Raw genomic sequence first — 16,924 nt, forward strand, 5'->3', positions numbered from 1 at the left:
TTTTTTAAAAAATATTTATTTTATTTATTTATTCTCTTTTGTTGCCCTTGTTGTTTTATTGTTGTAGTTATTATTGTTGTCGTAGTTGTTGGATAGGACAGAGAGAAATAGAGAGAGGTGGGGAAGAAAGAGAGGGGGAGAGAAAGACAGACACCTGCAGACCTACTTCACCGCTTGTGAAGCAACTCCCCTGCAGGTGGGGAGTCAGGGCTCGAACCGGGATCCTCATGCCGGTCCTTGTGCTTTGCGCCACCTGCGCTTAACCTGCTGTGCTACAGCCTGACTCCCCTTGTGTAAATTTTTTAAAAAAATATTTATTCCCTTTTTGAGAAACACATGAAAAAATGCTCCAAGTCTCTGATTGTCAGAGAAATGCAAATCAAGACAACAATGAGCTATCACTTCACTCCTGTGAGAATGCCATACATCAGAAAAGGTAACAGCAGCAAATGCTGGAGAGGGTGTGGGGTCAAAGGAACCCTCCTGCACTGCTGGTGGGAATGTCAATTGGTCCAACCTCTGTGGAGAACAGTCTGGAGAACTCTCAGAAGGCTAGACATGGACCTACCCTATGACCCTGCAATTCCTCTCCTGGGGATATATCCTAAGGAACCCAACACATCCATCCAAAAAGATCTCTGTACACATATGTTCTTGGCAGCACAATTTGTAATAGCCAAAACCTGGAAGCAACCCAGGTGTCCAACAACAGATGAGTGGCTGAGCAAGTTGTGGTATATATACACAATGGAATACTACTCAGCTATAAAAAATGGTGACTTCACCGTTTTCAGCCGATCTTGGATGGACCTTGAAAAAATCATGTTGAGTGAAATAAGTCAGAAACAGAAGGATGAATATGGGATGATCTCACTCTCAGGCCAAAGTTGAAAAACAAGATTAGAAAAGAAAACACAAGTAGAACCTGAACTGGAATTGGCATATTGCACCAAAGTAAAAGACTCTGGGGTGGGTGGGTGGGTGGGGAGAATACAGGTCCATGAAAGAAGATGAATGACATAGTGGGGGTTGTATTGTTAAATGGGAATCTGGGGAATGTTATGCATGTGCAAACTATTGTATTTACTGTTGAATGTAAAACATTAATTCCCCAATAAAGAAATAAATTATTTAAAAATATATATATTTATTCCTTTTTGTCGCTCTTATTGTTTTTATCATTGTTGTGGTTATTATTACTGTTTTTATTGATCTTGTTGTTGGATAGGACAGAGAGAAATGGAGAAAGGAGGGGAAGAGAGAGAGGGGGAGAGAAAGAAAGACACCTGCAGACCTGCTGCTTCACCACTTGTGAATTGACTCCCCTGCAGGTGAAGAGCCAGCTTGGGGCTTGAACCGGGATCCTTAGGCTGGTCTTTGCGCTTTGTGCCACTGCTTAACTCACTGTGCTACTGCCCAACTCCCATGAGTCACTAAACCTTAAAAGGTACATTCCTGGCGGCTGGGCGGTAGTGCAGAGGGTTAAGCACACTGTGCAGGAAGTACACTGGGCCCATAGTGCAAGGACCGGCATAAGGATCCCGGTTCGAGCTGGGGCCCCTGCTCCTCACCTGCAAGGGAGTTGCTTCACAAATGGTGAAGCAGGTCTTCCGGTGTCTGTGTTTCTCTCCCCCTCTCTGTCTTCCCCTCCTTTCTCCATTTCTCTCTGTCCTATCCAACAACAATGACATTAATAACAACAATAGTAATAACCACAACAATGATAAAAACAACAAGGGCAACAAAAGTAAAAAAGTAGCCTCCAGGAGCAGTGGACTCGTGGTTCAGGCACCAAGCCCCAGCAATAACCTTGGAGGCAAAAAAAAAAAAAAAAAAGGCACATTCCTGAGTCAGGGAGACAACACAGTGGTTCTGCAAAATGACTTTCCTGCCTGAAAAAGTCTCAGGCTCAATCCCCAGCACCACCATCAGCCAGAGTTCTGTATCATTTTTCTAATACAAAACAAATCTCTCTCTCTCTCTCTCTCTCTCTCTCACACACACACACACACACACACACACACACACACACACACACACAGTATATCCCAGAGTCTATCAAGATTCAAGCATTCAGTGTGAAGAAGATCTGGCAGGGCCAGGTGGCAGCACACCGCGGTTGAGCACACATGTCACAGTACGCAAGGACCAGTGTCTGAGTCCCCGGTCCCCACCTGCAGGGGGAAAGCTTTGCAAGTGGTGAAGCAGGGCTTCAGGTGTCTTCCTGTCTCTCTCCCTTTCTATCCCTCCTTCCCTCTCAGTTTCTGGCTGTCTCTAATAAATAAATAAAAATAATGAAAAATAAAAAAAGAACTTTAGATTATAAAAACTTACTGGGGGGCTGGGTGGTAGTGTAGTGGGTTAAGAGCATGTGGCGCGAAGCACAAGGACCAGTATAAGGATCTGGTTCGAGCCCCTGGCAATGACATTAATAACAACAACAAAAGAAAAAAAAAGAGAAAAAAAAAGGAAAAATAAATAAATCTAAAAGAAAAGAAAAATGGTGGTCCGGGAGCTGGCACAGTGGTAAAGCTTTGGACTCTCAAGCATGAGGTCCTGGGTTCAATCCCCCGCAGCACTTGTGCCAGAGTGATGTCTGGTTCTTTCTCTCTCCTCCTATCTTTCTCATAAATAAATAAAACCTTTAAAAAAAAAAAGAAAAGAGCTCAACAATTTGTTTGGCTTCGTATGTTAACTCTCTTTTCAATCACCAGGTTCCAGATGCCACCAGGATGCTGGCCAGGCTTCCCTGGATTGAAGACCCCACCAATGTGTCCTGGAGCTCAGCTTCCCCAGAGACACACCTTACTAGGGAAAGAGAGAGGCAGACTGGGAGTATGGACCGACCAGTCAACGCCCATGTTCAGCGGGGAAGCAATGACAGAAGCCAGACCTTCCACCTTCTGCAACCCTCAATGACCCTGGGTCCATGCTCCCAGAGGGCTAGAGAATGGGAAAGCTATCATGGGAGGGGGTGGGTTAAGGAGATTGGGTGGTGGGAATTGTGTGGAGTTGTACCCCTCCTACCTTATGGTTTTGTTCGTTAATCCTTTCTTAAATAAAAAATTTTAAAAAAAGAAAAAAGAAAAGAAAGGTGTTGCCAGCAATATCTGGCTGAGTGTGGGGACCGCTCAGTGGGCAAAGCACAGGATCTGCAGCCAGAGGCTCCTGTTTGAACCCTGGACCACACAGGGCAGTTGGACATAGTGGGCACAGTCCCCACGGGGCAGGAGGCTGTCAGAGCCAGTGGCGGAACGCTTTCGGCCTCAGGGCCCCTCCACCTGGTCTCTGGGTGGCAGCTAGCAGCCTCAGGTAGACTGGGGACAGGGCCCAGTGGCAGAATGAACTGTGCCCCAAGGAGAAGGGAAGGGGGTTGCAGTGGGCAGCACTGCTGGAGAGTAAGGGAGCGGTGGCCAGTGCCGACACCGCCACCTGCTGGACACTGGCCCGCGACTTGGCTGCCAGTGCAGACCAGGGCTCCCTCCAGGTTGGAGAGTGGACCTCCGCCACAGGCAGCTTCTCCCACCACGACCCCTCTCTCAGCAGGCAGGTGTTTCAGCTAGACAGGGGCAGGGACAGTGGGAGGCAGAGACGCCACCGCAGCTAAGAGGGGTAGAGCACGGGCTTACCCTGCTTAAGGCCCAGCACCACAGGGGAGCACCCTACACAGTACTAGGGCACTTGACCCAGGTCCTTGTGCACTATAGTGTGTGTGCTTAACAAGGTGCACCACCACCGGGCCCACTGCAAAAGACTTTCATACAAGGGGCCAGACGGTGGCGCACCTGATTGAGCTTACATGTTATAATGTGCGAGGACCCAGGTTCAAGCCCCTGGTCCCCACCTGCACTGGGAAAGCTTCGCAAGTGGTGAAGCAGAGCTCCATCTCTCTCTGTCTTCCCATCTCTCTACTTCTGTCTCCCCTTCCATCTCAATTTCGGTCTCTATCCAATAATTACTTAATAGAAAGTATTTAAAGAAAGGATTTTCCTGTCTGAGACTCCAAGTTCACAAGCTCAATCCCCAGCATCACCATCAGCCATAGCTGAGCAGGGCTGTGGTGTCTGGTTTCTGTGTCTTCCTTTCTGTATCTCTCTCATAAAAATAAAGTAAATTGGGAGTCGGGTTGTAGTGCAGAGGGTTAAGCGCAGGTGGCTCAAAGCGCAAGGACCAGTGTGAGGATCCCGGTTCGAGCTCCCGGCTCCCCACCTGCAGGGGAGTCGCTTCACAAGCGGTGAAGCAGGTCTGCAGGTATCTATCTTTCTCTCCCCCTCTCTGTCTTCCCCTCCTCTCTCCATTTCTCTCTGTCCCATGCAACAACGACGACAACAATAATAACTACAACAATAAAACAAGGGCAACAAAAAGGAATAAATAAATATTCAAAAACAGTAAATTACAACTGTAAACAATCAATCCTCCAATAAAGAAATTAAAAATAGAAATAATAAAGAAAAAATAATAAAATTAAATACTTTAAAATATATATATATTTATTCTCTTTTGTTGCCCTTGTTTTATTGTAGTTATTGATGTCGTTGTTGTTGGATAAGACAGAGAAATGGAGAGAGGAGGGGAAGACAGAGAGGGGAAGAGAAAGACATCTGTAGACATGCTTCACCACTTGGGAAACGACTCCCCTGCAGGTGGGGAGCCGGCAACTCGGACCGGGATCCTTACACTGGTCCTTGCGCAATAAAATTAAATACTTAAAAAATACAGACTCTGACCCCCTCTCCGTATCTTTCTTCCCTGTATTTCTCTTTCTTAAGGTTTTTATTTATTCGCTAAGAATTCTCGGAGGAGAGAAAGACACAGAATCCAAGGCTTTATCCACCGCACCACCTCCCGGAACACCTGCCTGCATCTCTGATTGAGATAAAATTCAAGGATTTTAGCAAAGAAAACACAGCCACACACACCAGCCCCAGCAGTTAGCCTGGTCCCCAGGGGTCCCCTAGTCCCCGCCCCTCCAACTAGCCACGCCCATACAACACAACGGTCACGCCTCCAAAACAAGATTGACCAATCACTCACGCCCAGAGGTCCCGCCCCCACAGGACCTTGCGCATGGCGCAACACCGCAGACCGGAGGCCCCGCCCCGACTTGGCCCCGTCCTCGGGTGCCATGACCCGCCCTCCGCCTGAACCACTGCCTTTAAGGCGGGGGGAGCCGGTCCGTTTCTGCGCAGGGTGAGCATCCCGCCGCCACCAAGGCCCCCAACATCTCCCTACAGTGACCGCCGCCGCCGGCTTGGGGTTCTGGGCGTGTTCCCCGCCCGGCTCTGCCCGCTCCATGAGTGCTCGTCCACCCCCACCCCTGCATGCGGTGGACTCGCCCGCATGCCGTCAGGGGACGAGTCTAAGTGTCGGCCGGCGCAGGGGGGCTCTGTGCGGCGAACTGCTTTGCCCGCAGACGCCAGCCCGGCGCGTCCCCGAGTCCGCCAAGCAGCGCATCGCCGCCGCAGGAATTATTCACCGGAGTGGACTCCCTCGCCGCCCCGCAGAGCCGCCTCCCCCGCTATCCTGGGGCCGGTACCCCCCACCACCTCACTTGGTCTCGCCCCGCTCGGTGTACGCCGGGAGTGCGCCGGCCGCCATGTTGGGCGCGACCATCGCTCCCGTGGGGGGAGACCGGCTATTCGCGGACGTCCACATAGGGGTTCGAGCCGCGCCAGGGGTTGGGGCCGTGGCGTCTCCAGGTCATAGTAGCCCTAGAAATCTGGGTCTCCGTCGCGGCGGCGCCGTTCTCATTCGTCGGGGAGCTCCGGGCGCCCCGTGATCAGGGGACCCCCCTCAGCGGCGTGGTCTGCTCTGCACGCATGCGGCCGCCGCAAGGCGCGCGGGGCACTCTGGGAGCGAGGAGTGCGGCGGGGCCCATGCAGGACGCGGAGAACGTGGCGGGGCCCGCGGGGGCCGACGAGCCAGGCCAGCAGGCGCCCAGCGAGCCCGCGGCGGACGAGCCCGTCAGGCCAGAGCCGGCGGGCGGCGCGGAGGAGGCGGACGAGCCTGGGACACCTTCCCCGCCCGCGGAGCCCCCGGTCGCCACCCCCGAGCCGGCCGCCGAGCTGCCCAGGGACGCGGCGCCCGATCCCCGGCCGGACGGAGACGCGGACGAACCCTCGTTTAGCGACCCCGAGGACTTCGTGGATGACGTGAGCGAGGAAGGTGAGCGCGGCCGGGAAGCCAGCACCCAGGGGGCGGGTGGCGCTGGGCCTGCGGACCCCGGAAGGGACGGGGGGGACACTGGAAGGAGACAGGTGGGGACTCCAGGAGGGGACCTGGGGGGGAACAGGTGGCTTTGAGTCTGGGGACCCGGGGGAGGGGACGGGTGGCAGCAGGCAGCCCCATGCCCGCACAGGGCTTTCCCGGGCATCCCTAGCTGGGCCTGCACACGCCCTGCCCCGAAGCTGCTCTCAGCCAGCAGATGCCACCCGGGTCCTCCCTCGCCCCCGCCTCAGGTCCCGGGGAGGCCTCACCTTCCAGATGTCTGAATTCTTTTCTTTTTTGTTACGGCATTTAAATATTTGGAGACTTCACACGAGGGCGGTGGCTTTATAGGAGACAGACAGGAGGAGGAGACAACAGCCTCACCCCACTGCTCACAAGCTCCCGGCAGCACGTGCCCTGGGTGGCAACTGGGCCTGGAACCTGGGTCCTAGGGTGTCGTGAGGCTGTACTCTGCACACTGAGCCCATCCGGCCCCATCATCTATCTGCTTCCCTGTTGGCTCACGATTGTAGCATCACTCTGTCACCCACGACCCCCATGTCCCAAACCCGTGGCCTTTGGTGCTGTACTGAGCAGGTCGGAGGCGTGGGGGTGCTGTGTGCCTAAGTAGGGGCAGAGTGCAGGGACCACTTCTCTGCTGGGTCCTGTCGGCAGGTGTGCGAGGTGTGCGAGGTGTGTGAGGTGTGTGGGCACATGGGGGCTCAGTGAGGAGGACCTGGTGCGCCGTCAGTCGCCCTAGCCCCTGTCACCTTGGCACGGCGGGCAGGTGCTTTACTGTCTGTCTCGTAAACCGGAGCTGGCTGAGCAGGCCCTTCCCTGGCCACCGCCAGAGGCCTTCACCCAGCAGGTGGCTGCAGCTTTGCCCGTGTTGCCCACAAACCACCGCTGCTCTTCCTGAGTTGCGGGTGCAGGAGGAAGGCTTTGGCCCACTGGTGGCAGCTGTCTATTTCCTTTCTGGGCCTCCTGCTGTGTGTCAGAGCCAGCGGCATTATAGTGGTTATACAAAGACACTCATGCCTAAGCCTCCAGAGTCCCTAGGTTCAATCTTCATACCACTGTCAACTAGAGCTGAGTAGCACTCTGCTTTAAAAAAATAAAATTGGCCAGGGCTAGATAGCATAATGGTTATGCAAAGAGACTCTCATGCCTGAGGCTTTAAAATCCCAGGTTCAGTCCCCTGCATCACCATAAGCCAGAGCTGAGCAGTACTCTGGTAAAAAAAATAAATAAGTTGAAAAAAAATGAATAAAATTAGTGGTCCAGGAGGTGGCGCAGTGGTAAAGCTTTGGACTCTCAAGCATGAGGTCCTGAGTTCGATCCCCGGCAGCACATGTGCCAGAGTGATGTCTGGTTCTTTCTCTCTTCTCCTATCTTTCTCATAAATAAATAAAGTCTTTTAAAAAAAATAAATAAAATCAGATTGGCAAGCCTGGGGCTTTGTTGTATCTGCATGGTTGCCTCCTGCAGGTCTCGTTGAGCCTAGGACAGCACCCGGTGCACACGGCATCACCTAGCCCTCTCGAGCTGTGGCAGTTAGGGGTCCCCGGCAGCTGCGGCCCCAGTGCCGCCCTGGGGTCAGGGCTTCGTGTCCCCACGGCCGGCGTCTGACGGGAAGAACGCAGGGTCTGAGACCCTCCTCCTTGAAGACTCCTCCCTGGCAGTGGGTCTTCTGGACGGGCTGCCGGCCGTGACCCTCACGGTGGTCTCGTCCCCCTCAGAGCTCCTGGGAGATGTGCTCAAGGACCGGCCCCAGGAGGCGGACGGGATCGACTCAGTGATCGTGGTGGACAACGTCCCTCAGGTGGGGCCCGACCGCCTGGAGAAGCTCAAGAACGTCATCCACAAGATCTTTTCCAAGTTCGGGAAGATTATCAACGACTTCTACCCGGAGGAGGATGGCAGGACGAGAGGGTGAATGAGCCTCCCAGCTGCACCCCTTGCTGAGAACCTCAGGCCGCCGTCCTGGGCCTACGCCTGGACCGGCAAGTGTAGGGTTTCTCACTCAGGCTCAGCTTCCCTGGGATGTAGCCGACACCAGGCATACGTGTGGGGTCTCTTAGTCTCAGCACGAGTAATGTATGTCGAGTCTTTCATGTCTAGCTGCCATCGGAAGCCCTCCATTCCCTAGCCTGCTTTTCTCTTTACTTGATAGTTGAGAGGGTGATGAGGACCTCCCTACAGTACTTCCTTCACTCACAAAGTTTCCCCCTTGCTGGTGGGGAGTGGGGCCTCGAACCCTGGTCCTTGCACGGTAGTGCAGCATCCTGGTGCACTGCCGCTGTCCTGCTCTCCCCAGTGGTTTCAGACAGTTGCCCCTGTGTGTCCATGGCCACAGTTTGGTTCAGCCTTGCTGGGTCTCGGCTTCCCAGGTTGGGGGCTCTGGTCCTCCCGCAGTCATGTCTGTGTCCCCGAGAGGGTGGTGGTAGGTGGCAGGAGCCAGGCGCTGAGTGCCCATTGCCCCAGGTATATCTTCCTGGAGTACGCCTCCCCCACACACGCCGTGGACGCTGTGAAGAACGCCGATGGCTACAAGCTAGACAAACAGCACACCTTCCGGGTCAACCTCTTTACTGACTTCGACAAGTGAGAGTGGTTGGAACGGGGAAGGAGGGGTGGGGGACCGATGCCTGGCCTCACCCGCCACCTCCCACCCCAGGTACATGACCATCAGCGATGAGTGGGACATCCCAGAGAAGCAGCCGTTCAAGGACCTGGTAGGTCCCAGTGGGCCAGGGGGTGGGGTGGGGTGGGGGGAGCTGGGGGGGGCCAGGTGACACCCCCCCACCCGGTGGCTATTCCCCGCAGGGCAACCTCCGCTACTGGCTGGAGGAGTCTGAGTGCCGGGACCAGTACAGCGTCATCTTTGAAAGTGGTGACCGCACGTCCATCTTCTGGAACGACGTGAAGGACCCCGTGTCCATCGAGGAGAGGGCGGTGGGTGGCACCCGGGGCCTCGGGCGGAGGGTGTGGGATGCCCCTGCAGGCCTGCCCCCCTGAGACCCGCAACTTCGGTCTGCTCCCGCAGAGATGGACAGAGACCTACGTGCGCTGGTCCCCGAAGGGCACCTACCTGGCCACCTTCCACCAGCGCGGCATCGCCCTGTGGGGTGGTGAGAAGTTCAAGCAGATCCAGCGGTTCAGCCACCAAGGCGTGCAGCTCATCGACTTTTCCCCGTGCGAGAGGTGAGAGGCCTCCCCGGGCAGGAATCGTGGCCAGGGCCCCCACACTTGGCCTCAGCACAGGACGCGGCCTCTGCCCGGCGGCTCTAGCTTCAGGGCGGCTTGGTGGGTCCTGAGCGGAATGTCCTCAGGCTGGGACCCATCGAGAAGGTGGATCTTGTGGGTACTGTTTCCATCTGTGGCTTCTCTCTGAGAGGGGCCCGGGGAGCTCAGCCACCTGTCATTCCTCGCGCCATCACATGGCATCCTTGTCACAGGTACCTGGTGACCTTCAGCCCCCTGATGGACACCCAGGACGACCCACAGGCCATCATCATTTGGGACATCCTGACCGGGCAGAAAAAGAGAGGCTTCCATTGTGAGAGTTCAGCCCACTGGCCCATCTTCAAGTACGTGGGGTGCCGGGGGGGGGGGGGACTACAGCTCGGTGGGTCCTGGCCGTGTCCCTAACCGAGTGGTGGGCCGTCCTTGCTGTCCTGCAGGTGGAGCCACGATGGCAAGTTCTTTGCCAGGATGACAGTGGACACGCTCAGCATCTACGAGACGCCCGTGAGTCGGAGGCCACGGCCTGGGTGCTGTCTGCTGGGGGGTGCACTTGGAGGAGGGGCTCCTTCCCGCAGACCCAGCAGCGCAGGCTAGAGTTAGGAGCCTCACCCCAGAGCTTTGGTCAGCCCCATACCCCGTGTGGCTGTGCCGGCAGACTGGCCCCACCTGATGCCTGCCCTCTCCCCTGCAGTCAATGGGCCTCCTGGACAAGAAGAGCTTGAAGATCTCGGGCATCAAGTGAGTGGTGGGATGGTCCCTGCCTTCCATCACTGCCCACCCGCCCTGGGCCCACCTGGCCTCCCCGGGTTGCAGCCTGGGATGGGGGTGGGGTCTGGCAGTCTCGGAAACCCCCCCCCCCCCCCCCACCAAGAGAGGATGGTCTCTGTGTGGATGAACCCGCTCCCTTCAGCCACCTCCAGTGGGCGCCCTTCTGGGCCCCCCTGACCCCAGGAAGGGACATCTCTGTGACCTCTGCCCTCTGCTCCAGGGACTTCTCCTGGTCCCCGGGGGGGAACATCATCGCCTTCTGGGTGCCCGAGGACAAGGACATCCCGGCCAGGGTGACGCTCATGCAGCTGCCCAGCCGCCAGGAGATGCGTGTGCGGAACCTGTTCAACGTGGTGGACTGCAAGCTGCACTGGCAAAAGAACGGGGACTACCTGTGTGTGAAGGTGGACCGCACACCCAAGGGCACGCAGGTGGGTGGCTTCAGCTTCGGAGGGAGGGGGCCCTGTAAGCCATGAGTGTGGGCCTCAGCGATCGGCCTGAGTGGCCCCTGGCACATGTGAGCTGAGATCTGGACTGGGACTCAGGTGCCCAGATCTGCACCCAGCCACCTTCCCAGCCTCGTGGCCAAATCATATCACCTCAGGTCCAGCGAGAATTGTGCCCCGCCCACCTGGGGGCTCAGGGCCTCGCGTGGCCATGCAGCCAGAGCTCAGACTAGGGGCTCAGGCCAGCACTTCATCCACGTGCCTTAGCTCCAAGCCGTTTAGAGCGAGTTCCCTTGGTGAGGGCACCCACCCTCTGGCAGACACTCCCTTCCCACCAGGTGCTCGATGGTCTTGGTGTATGGCACGTCCCATCTCTGGGCCAATCAGGTTGTGGCCTGTAGGTGACCCCTCCCTGCTCAGCCTGGCAGTTCAGAGTGGGATTTGTGGGAGTCGAGCTTGGGGGATGGCGCAGGACCTGCGCAAGGATCTACATTCGATCCCCTGGCTCCCCACCTGCAGGGGGAAGCTTCATGATTGGTGAAGCAGGTCTGCAGGTGTATCTCTGTCTTTCCTTCTTTGTCTTCTTCTCTCAGTTTCTCTCTGTTTTGTCCAACAAAATAGAAAAAATAGTCTTTGGGAGCAGTCGATTTGTAGTGCTGGCACTGAACCTCAGCGATAACTCTGGAGGCAAACAGTGTGTTGGGAGGGATATGCAGGGACAGGGTGGCCCTGTGGCCCCAGGCCGAGGCCTGCCTGTGACTTCTGTGACTACAGTGGGTGGTCCTGCCCTGCGTGGGGCTGGCAGTCTGGGGCCAGCGGCCGGGACTCAGCTCCCTGGAGCTCTGGCGGCTGCTCCTGGCTGTGCCCAGCCATCACCTGGCCCAGCACCAGCAGCTCCCCAGAGTCTCCCTCAGGCCTCCGGAGCCTCAGTCTCCCCAGCCCCAAGTCCCCTGGCAAAAGCCTAGGGCCCACTGGGCAGTGAGAGACCCCCTCCATCTGCGAGGCAAGGACACGTACTGATGAGCTCACACCTGTTTCTCTTTCCGACAGGGCGTCGTCACCAACTTTGAGATTTTCCGGATGCGGGAGAAGCAGGTCCCCGTGGACGTGGTGGAGATGAAAGGCGAGTGGGGTCTGGCTGTGGCCTGGTCTGAGGGGGCCGCACTCTGCTGAGCTGGCCCGGGAAAGGATCGAGGGAGAGGGACTCGCCCTGTGCAGCTCAACCCCAGGGCCACTCCCTCTCGCCTGAGGCCCCGTGCCCACCCTGTGCTGGGGGGCGGGCGTGTGGGGGTCTGCCCTCCAGCTGGGCTTGCCATGGCCACCTCGGGCAGCAGTGAGCGTGGGCGGCCCGTCTCCACAGAGACCATTATCGCCTTCGCCTGGGAGCCCAACGGGAGCAAGTTTGCAGTGCTGCATGGGGAGGCCCCTCGAATCTCCGTGTCCTTCTACCATGTCAAGAGCAATGGCAAGATCGAGCTTATCAGTATGTGGCCTCACCTTGAGGACGGAGGCGGGGGTCTCGCCACCCAGTGGGCTCTGGGCTTCTGCCAGGGGGTCCTGGGGGTGTCTGGAGGAGCCAGGGTGCCGGGGGTTCGAGGCCAGCACACCGACACCTGCATGTCCCTGCAGAGATGTTTGACAAGCAGCAGGCAAACACCATCTTCTGGAGCCCCCAAGGGCAGTTTGTGGTGCTGGCTGGGCTGAGGAGGTGAGTGCCCTGCGGGACCCTGTGTGGGGATGGGGGTCTGGCTCCCCGGTGGGTTGCCCCCGCCGCCTGCCAGTCCCCATGGGTCATCACCCTGTCCCTCCCCGTGTGGCCTGGACACTGTCCCCCCCACCCCCAGCATGAACGGCGCTCTGGCCTTCGTGGACACCTCGGACTGCACCGTCATGAACATTGCTGAGCACTACATGGCGTCCGACGTGGAGTGGGACCCCACTGGGCGCTACGTCGTCACCTCTGTGTCCTGGTGGAGCCACAAGGTGTGGCCTGGGGGAGGGTCGGAAAGTGGCCATGGGTCTGGGGGCTCAGTGGCCACTGCTCTGTGGATTCAGGCAGGGTAGCTCCTTTTTTAAAAAATATTTTATTTGTTTACTAATGAGAAAGATAGGAGGAGAGAGAGAAAGAACCAGATAACACTCTGGTACATGTGCTGCTGGGGATTGAACTCAGGACCTCATACTTGAGAATCCAATGCTTTATCCATTGCGCCACCTCCCAGACCACGGCCCCTTTTGTTTTAATGGTCTACTTAGCTGTTTCTCTCATTATTAGATGGAGGGGGAGGGGAAGAAAGACCTGCAGCCCTGCTTCACCACTCATTAAGCTTCCTCCCTGCAGGTGGGGGCCAGGGGCTTGAACCCGGGTCCTTGTACCCTGTAATGTGGGCACTTAGCCGCCTGGCCCGAGCTGACTGGTCAGGCCAGGAGAGCCGAGGGGATGAGTTTGGGCAGCAGGGCTGGGTGGTCCCACTGAGGGCCGGGTGGGCCGATATGAGTGGGCCGGCCTCTCCTAGGTGGACAATGCGTACTGGCTGTGGACGTTCCAGGGCCGCCTGCTGCAGAAGAACAACAAGGACCGATTCTGCCAGCTGCTGTGGCGGCCTCGGCCCCCCACCCTGCTGAGCCAGGACCAGATAAAGGTCTGTGCCCAGGTGGGGGAAGGGCAGGGCACTAACAGTCCTGAGGGCAGCACGGCCCCCTGGCTCTGACCACTACGTCCCTCGGGACTCTTCTGCATTTCAGCAAATCAAAAAGGACCTAAAGAAATACTCCAAGATCTTTGAGCAGAAGGATCGCCTGAGCCAGTCCAAAGCCTCCAAGGTGGGGCGGGGTGCCGAGCTGGGTGGGGTGAGGCCCGTGGGATAGAGTAGCCTTAGCGCCCTCCCTCCTTGCAGGAACTGGTGGAGCGCCGGCGCACCATGATGGAGGACTTCCGCAAGTACCGCAAGATGGCGCAGGAGCTGTACCTGGAGCAGAAAGCTGAGCGGCTGGAGCTGCGTGGAGGTGGGTGGGGGCACCTGTCACCCTCTGTCTCCTGCCCCTCCCCGCTGCCCCGCCCACACCCAGCCTGTCCCCTCAGGTGTAGACACGGATGAGCTGGACAGCAATGTGGACGACTGGGAGGAGGAGACCATAGAGTTCTTCGTCACCGAAGAGATCATTCCTCTGGTAGCACAGGAGTGACCTGAGCCGGTGAGGGCTGCGGGACCCCATGGCGCCTGGGGCAGGGGCTCTGGGCAGTGGGTCCAGTGGGTGGGCGTGGGCAGCGCTTTGCACCTGGCAGCCAGTGGCTGTTCTCCTGTGCAGGTGGTGACTGCCGGCTGTCCCCTTACAGTGTGGCCGGGTGGCGTGAGGCACGGAGGCTGCCTCCTGCTGTTGTCTGCCTACCTGCTGCCGGCTCTGGCCCCTACGGCTCCAGCTCCACACTGCTGTGCCTTTCCCGGCGTCCACGCGGCCTCCACCCGGGCTCCCATACAGCGCTGCCTTCCCGCAAGGTCTGTGGTCCACCCGACTGCCGGCGGGGCTGCATCCCCCAATGCCATTCTGCCTGGCCTGGCGCTCGTTGAACAACAGATTCTCAGAGCTGCTGAGGGAATAAAGCAGATCTGTGTGAACATCTCTTGTCTTTCTCTGGGGGTCGTCACAGGACAGGAAGGGGTCTCCTGCATCCAAGGCCTTGGGCCTTGTGGCCTTGGATCCTCTGTGACAGGCTGAGGGGCTTGGGGTCCAGCTGCAGTGGGGGTCCAGAGGGCAGGGGCCTGGGGGGCGACGTATCATTGATGGGCACCCTGCTCCCTGCCATGAGGCTGGCTTGCAACCCTGCCGAGTAACAGCCCTGTCCCAGCAGGCGCTGCACATCCCCAGCTGCTGGCTGCCACCTGCGTCTCTGGGCCTCCTAGCCCCATGGGGATCTGGCTTCTAGGTGGGTGGCACCTTCCCAGCTGGTCTGGGAGCCCCCTAAGTGGCCATTTCCTAGGAGGGAGTAGACAGCAGACACCCCACATTGCCTGTCAGCTGTGGTATGGCTGCTGGTTGGTCCTGGCTCAGTGGCTCCCTTGGGCCGGCTGGGGGCAGGCAGGGACACTCCACCCCTCCTCCCCGTGCACCCGTACTGAGGGCCTGTTGGGCCCCTAGGGCCATGCTGATGTCACCAGGCGGGGTGGGGCAAGGGCACTGGGTGTGGATTCTTAGCAGACTGCTTGGCTGGACGCCCCAGCTGGCTCCATGCCCTCCCAGCCCTCTGGCCCCTCCCCTGCCCGGGTCAGCCCCACCATGGGGCAAGAGGACCCCAAGGACCAGCAGCTTGTGGTGAGCACCCCAGGCCTTCGAACACCTGCTCACCCCCTAGCCCTGCTGGGAGGACAGGAGCCTGACCCCGGAGTCCACTGGGCACCTGCTTGCCAGGACCCCACACAAGGGCTGAGGCCCCCAGGGGGTCACCCTGGCCAAGCAGCTGTCCCACCCAGACAGGGTTCTGGGGTCCTGTAGTGAGGCCCCACTGGGCACAGAGACTGAGGGGTGGGGGCAGTTAGTCCTGGCCGAAGGCGAGCCGGGGGTGGCTGGACGAAGGGGCAGCCTGTCCTGACTGCAGGTGGCGCTTCGAATCCGTCCTCTCAACGAGGCAGAGCTGGAGGAGGGGGCCTCCGTCATCACACACAAGACGGGGGACCAGGTGAGATGGGGGGGGGGGCGGCTATCGGTGCTGGGGGCAGAACCTGGGATCCCCAGGGCCTCGGACAGGAGAGCTCAGCAAATTTACAGATGGATTTTGTTTTCACAAGAAGGGTCAGAACCCTGCTCCACTCCTGTAAGAGGTGGTGCTGAGGGTTGAACCTGTGGCCTCTGGGGTCTCCTGGCCCTCATGCTCCCAGTAGAGCAGGACTCAATGCCAGGGGCCCCCTCCCCGGAGGCTCCCAGCCTGCAGCCCAACCAGAAAGGGAGCTGGCTGGGATCCAGGGTCGGGCGTGAGTGGGGGCATCTGCTGCTCCAGGACCCCAGGTGGCCTGTACCTCCCAGCATCTACCTCTGGGTCCTGCACCAAGCAGGGCAACCAGCGTGCTGGGTCACCTCCAAGCCCCTTAACCCAGGGCCCCACAGTAAACAGCAGAGGGTCCCTGGGGCCCTTCCGCCTACCAGCCGGGCTGTGGTGACGCCAGCACCCGTGCAGGGGGAGGGGAGGGCCTGCACCTGTTTGAGAGTGCAAGCCCTTGGCCAGAGGAGGAGGGAGCATCAGGGTCTTGAGGGGGGGCCAGCGGGTGAGACCAGACCAGCAGCTTGGCCCTGTCCTTCGGCTTGTGGGGTACCTCGGGTGGGGCTGCTTTGACCCCCCCCCCCACACCTGGGGGTGGCAGCCCTGGGCTGCTGTCTTTGGCAGTCAGTCCACCATCTAGGTGCAGAGGGTGGTCAAGCCTCTGTGGGGGGGGGGGGGGCTGTTGCTGAAGTCAGGCACCCCCTGGATTAGAAAGCAGATGCTGGGGCCAGGTGGTTACACAACAGGTTGAATGCACATGTTACAAAGCGCAAGGGCCCGGGTTCAAGCCCCTGGCCCCCCACCTGCAAGGGGAAAGCTTCACGAGTGGTGAAGCAGGACTGCAGGTGTCTCTCTGTCTCTCTCCCTCTGTCTCCCCTCCTCTTTCTCTGTCCTGTTCAATAAAATGGAAAAAATGGCCAACAGGAGCAGTGGGTTCATAGTGCTGGCACTGAGGCCCAGTGATAACCCAGGAGGCGAAAGAAAGAAAAGAGAAAGCAGATTTTACTGCTGAGATGTGGAAAAAAAAAAAAAAAAGAAAAAGAAAAAAAAAAAGAAAGCAGAGGTTGACCCAGGCGGGGCCACAGTGACTGGAGCATTGGGTTGGGCAGGAAGGTCCTGGGTTCAAATCGTGGCACAAGTACCAGTATGATGCTCTGGCTCTCTGTTAACTGATAAATCCTTAAAGAAGAAAGGGAGGGGTCCCAGGTGGTGGTGCACCTGGTCAAGCACACACATTACAGGTCACAAGGACCCAGGTTCAAGCCCCTGGTCTCTACCTGCACAGGGAAAGCTTCACAAGTGGTAAAGCAGGTCTGCAGGTGTCTTGTCTCTCTCCCTTCTCTCAATTTCTGTTTCTATCCAATAATAAATAAAATTATAATTAAAAAAAGGAAGGAGCTAGAAAGGGTGTGGGGGAAGCAGCATGCTGGTTCTGCAAGACTGTCCTGCCTGAGGCTCTGAGGTACCAACACCAGAGGTTCAAGTCCCAACACCAGAGCTG

The 16,924-nt window shown here is 57.8% G+C and overlaps 2 protein-coding genes across 3 annotated transcripts in view; both read left to right on the forward strand.

Moving 5' to 3' along the window:
• Positions 1 to 5,684: 5,684 nt before the first annotated feature.
• EIF3B (eukaryotic translation initiation factor 3 subunit B) lies at positions 5,685 to 14,287 on the forward strand. Of its 2 annotated transcripts, none has more exons than XM_016189092.2 (19): positions 5,685 to 6,168; positions 7,950 to 8,142; positions 8,695 to 8,814; positions 8,888 to 8,945; positions 9,037 to 9,165; positions 9,257 to 9,414; positions 9,669 to 9,800; positions 9,894 to 9,960; positions 10,148 to 10,194; positions 10,445 to 10,655; positions 11,721 to 11,793; positions 12,031 to 12,153; positions 12,300 to 12,378; positions 12,515 to 12,653; positions 13,187 to 13,312; positions 13,416 to 13,493; positions 13,568 to 13,676; positions 13,753 to 13,865; positions 13,980 to 14,287. In XM_016189092.2, exons 1-18 carry the CDS (start codon positions 5,823 to 5,825, stop codon positions 13,854 to 13,856), a joined length of 2,292 nt encoding a protein of 763 aa, XP_016044578.2. In that variant the 5' UTR covers positions 5,685 to 5,822; the 3' UTR covers positions 13,857 to 13,865; positions 13,980 to 14,287. The 2 variants fall into 2 exon arrangements, with proteins under 2 accessions (XP_016044578.2, XP_007525166.2); XM_007525104.3 differs by having other exon boundaries at positions 14,008 to 14,287.
• Positions 14,288 to 14,945: 658 nt separating this feature from the next.
• LOC103115346 (kinesin-like protein KIF19) overlaps positions 14,946 to 16,924 on the forward strand; it is a 35,698-nt gene continuing 33,719 nt past the window's right edge. Inside the window, exons 1-2 of the mRNA XM_060174115.1 lie at positions 14,946 to 14,981; positions 15,265 to 15,345. Of these exons, the coding sequence (XP_060030098.1) occupies positions 14,946 to 14,981; positions 15,265 to 15,345 (117 nt within the window). The remainder of the gene's footprint in view (positions 14,982 to 15,264; positions 15,346 to 16,924) is intronic.

The sequence above is a fragment of the Erinaceus europaeus genome, chromosome 15, assembly GCF_950295315.1.
Source record: "Erinaceus europaeus chromosome 15, mEriEur2.1, whole genome shotgun sequence".
Taxonomy (NCBI): domain Eukaryota; kingdom Metazoa; phylum Chordata; class Mammalia; order Eulipotyphla; family Erinaceidae; genus Erinaceus; species Erinaceus europaeus.

Coding starts and splice junctions, on each gene's coding strand:
- EIF3B (XM_016189092.2), top strand. CDS start 5,823: ATGCGGCCGCCGCAAGGCGCGCGGGGCACTCTGGGAGCGAGGAGTGCG. Junction 10,656..11,720: donor GCACACCCAAGGGCACGCAG/GTGGGTGGCTTC, acceptor TCTTTCCGACAG/GGCGTCGTCACCAACTTTGA. Junction 12,154..12,299: donor TGGCAAGATCGAGCTTATCA/GTATGTGGCCTC, acceptor ATGTCCCTGCAG/AGATGTTTGACAAGCAGCAG.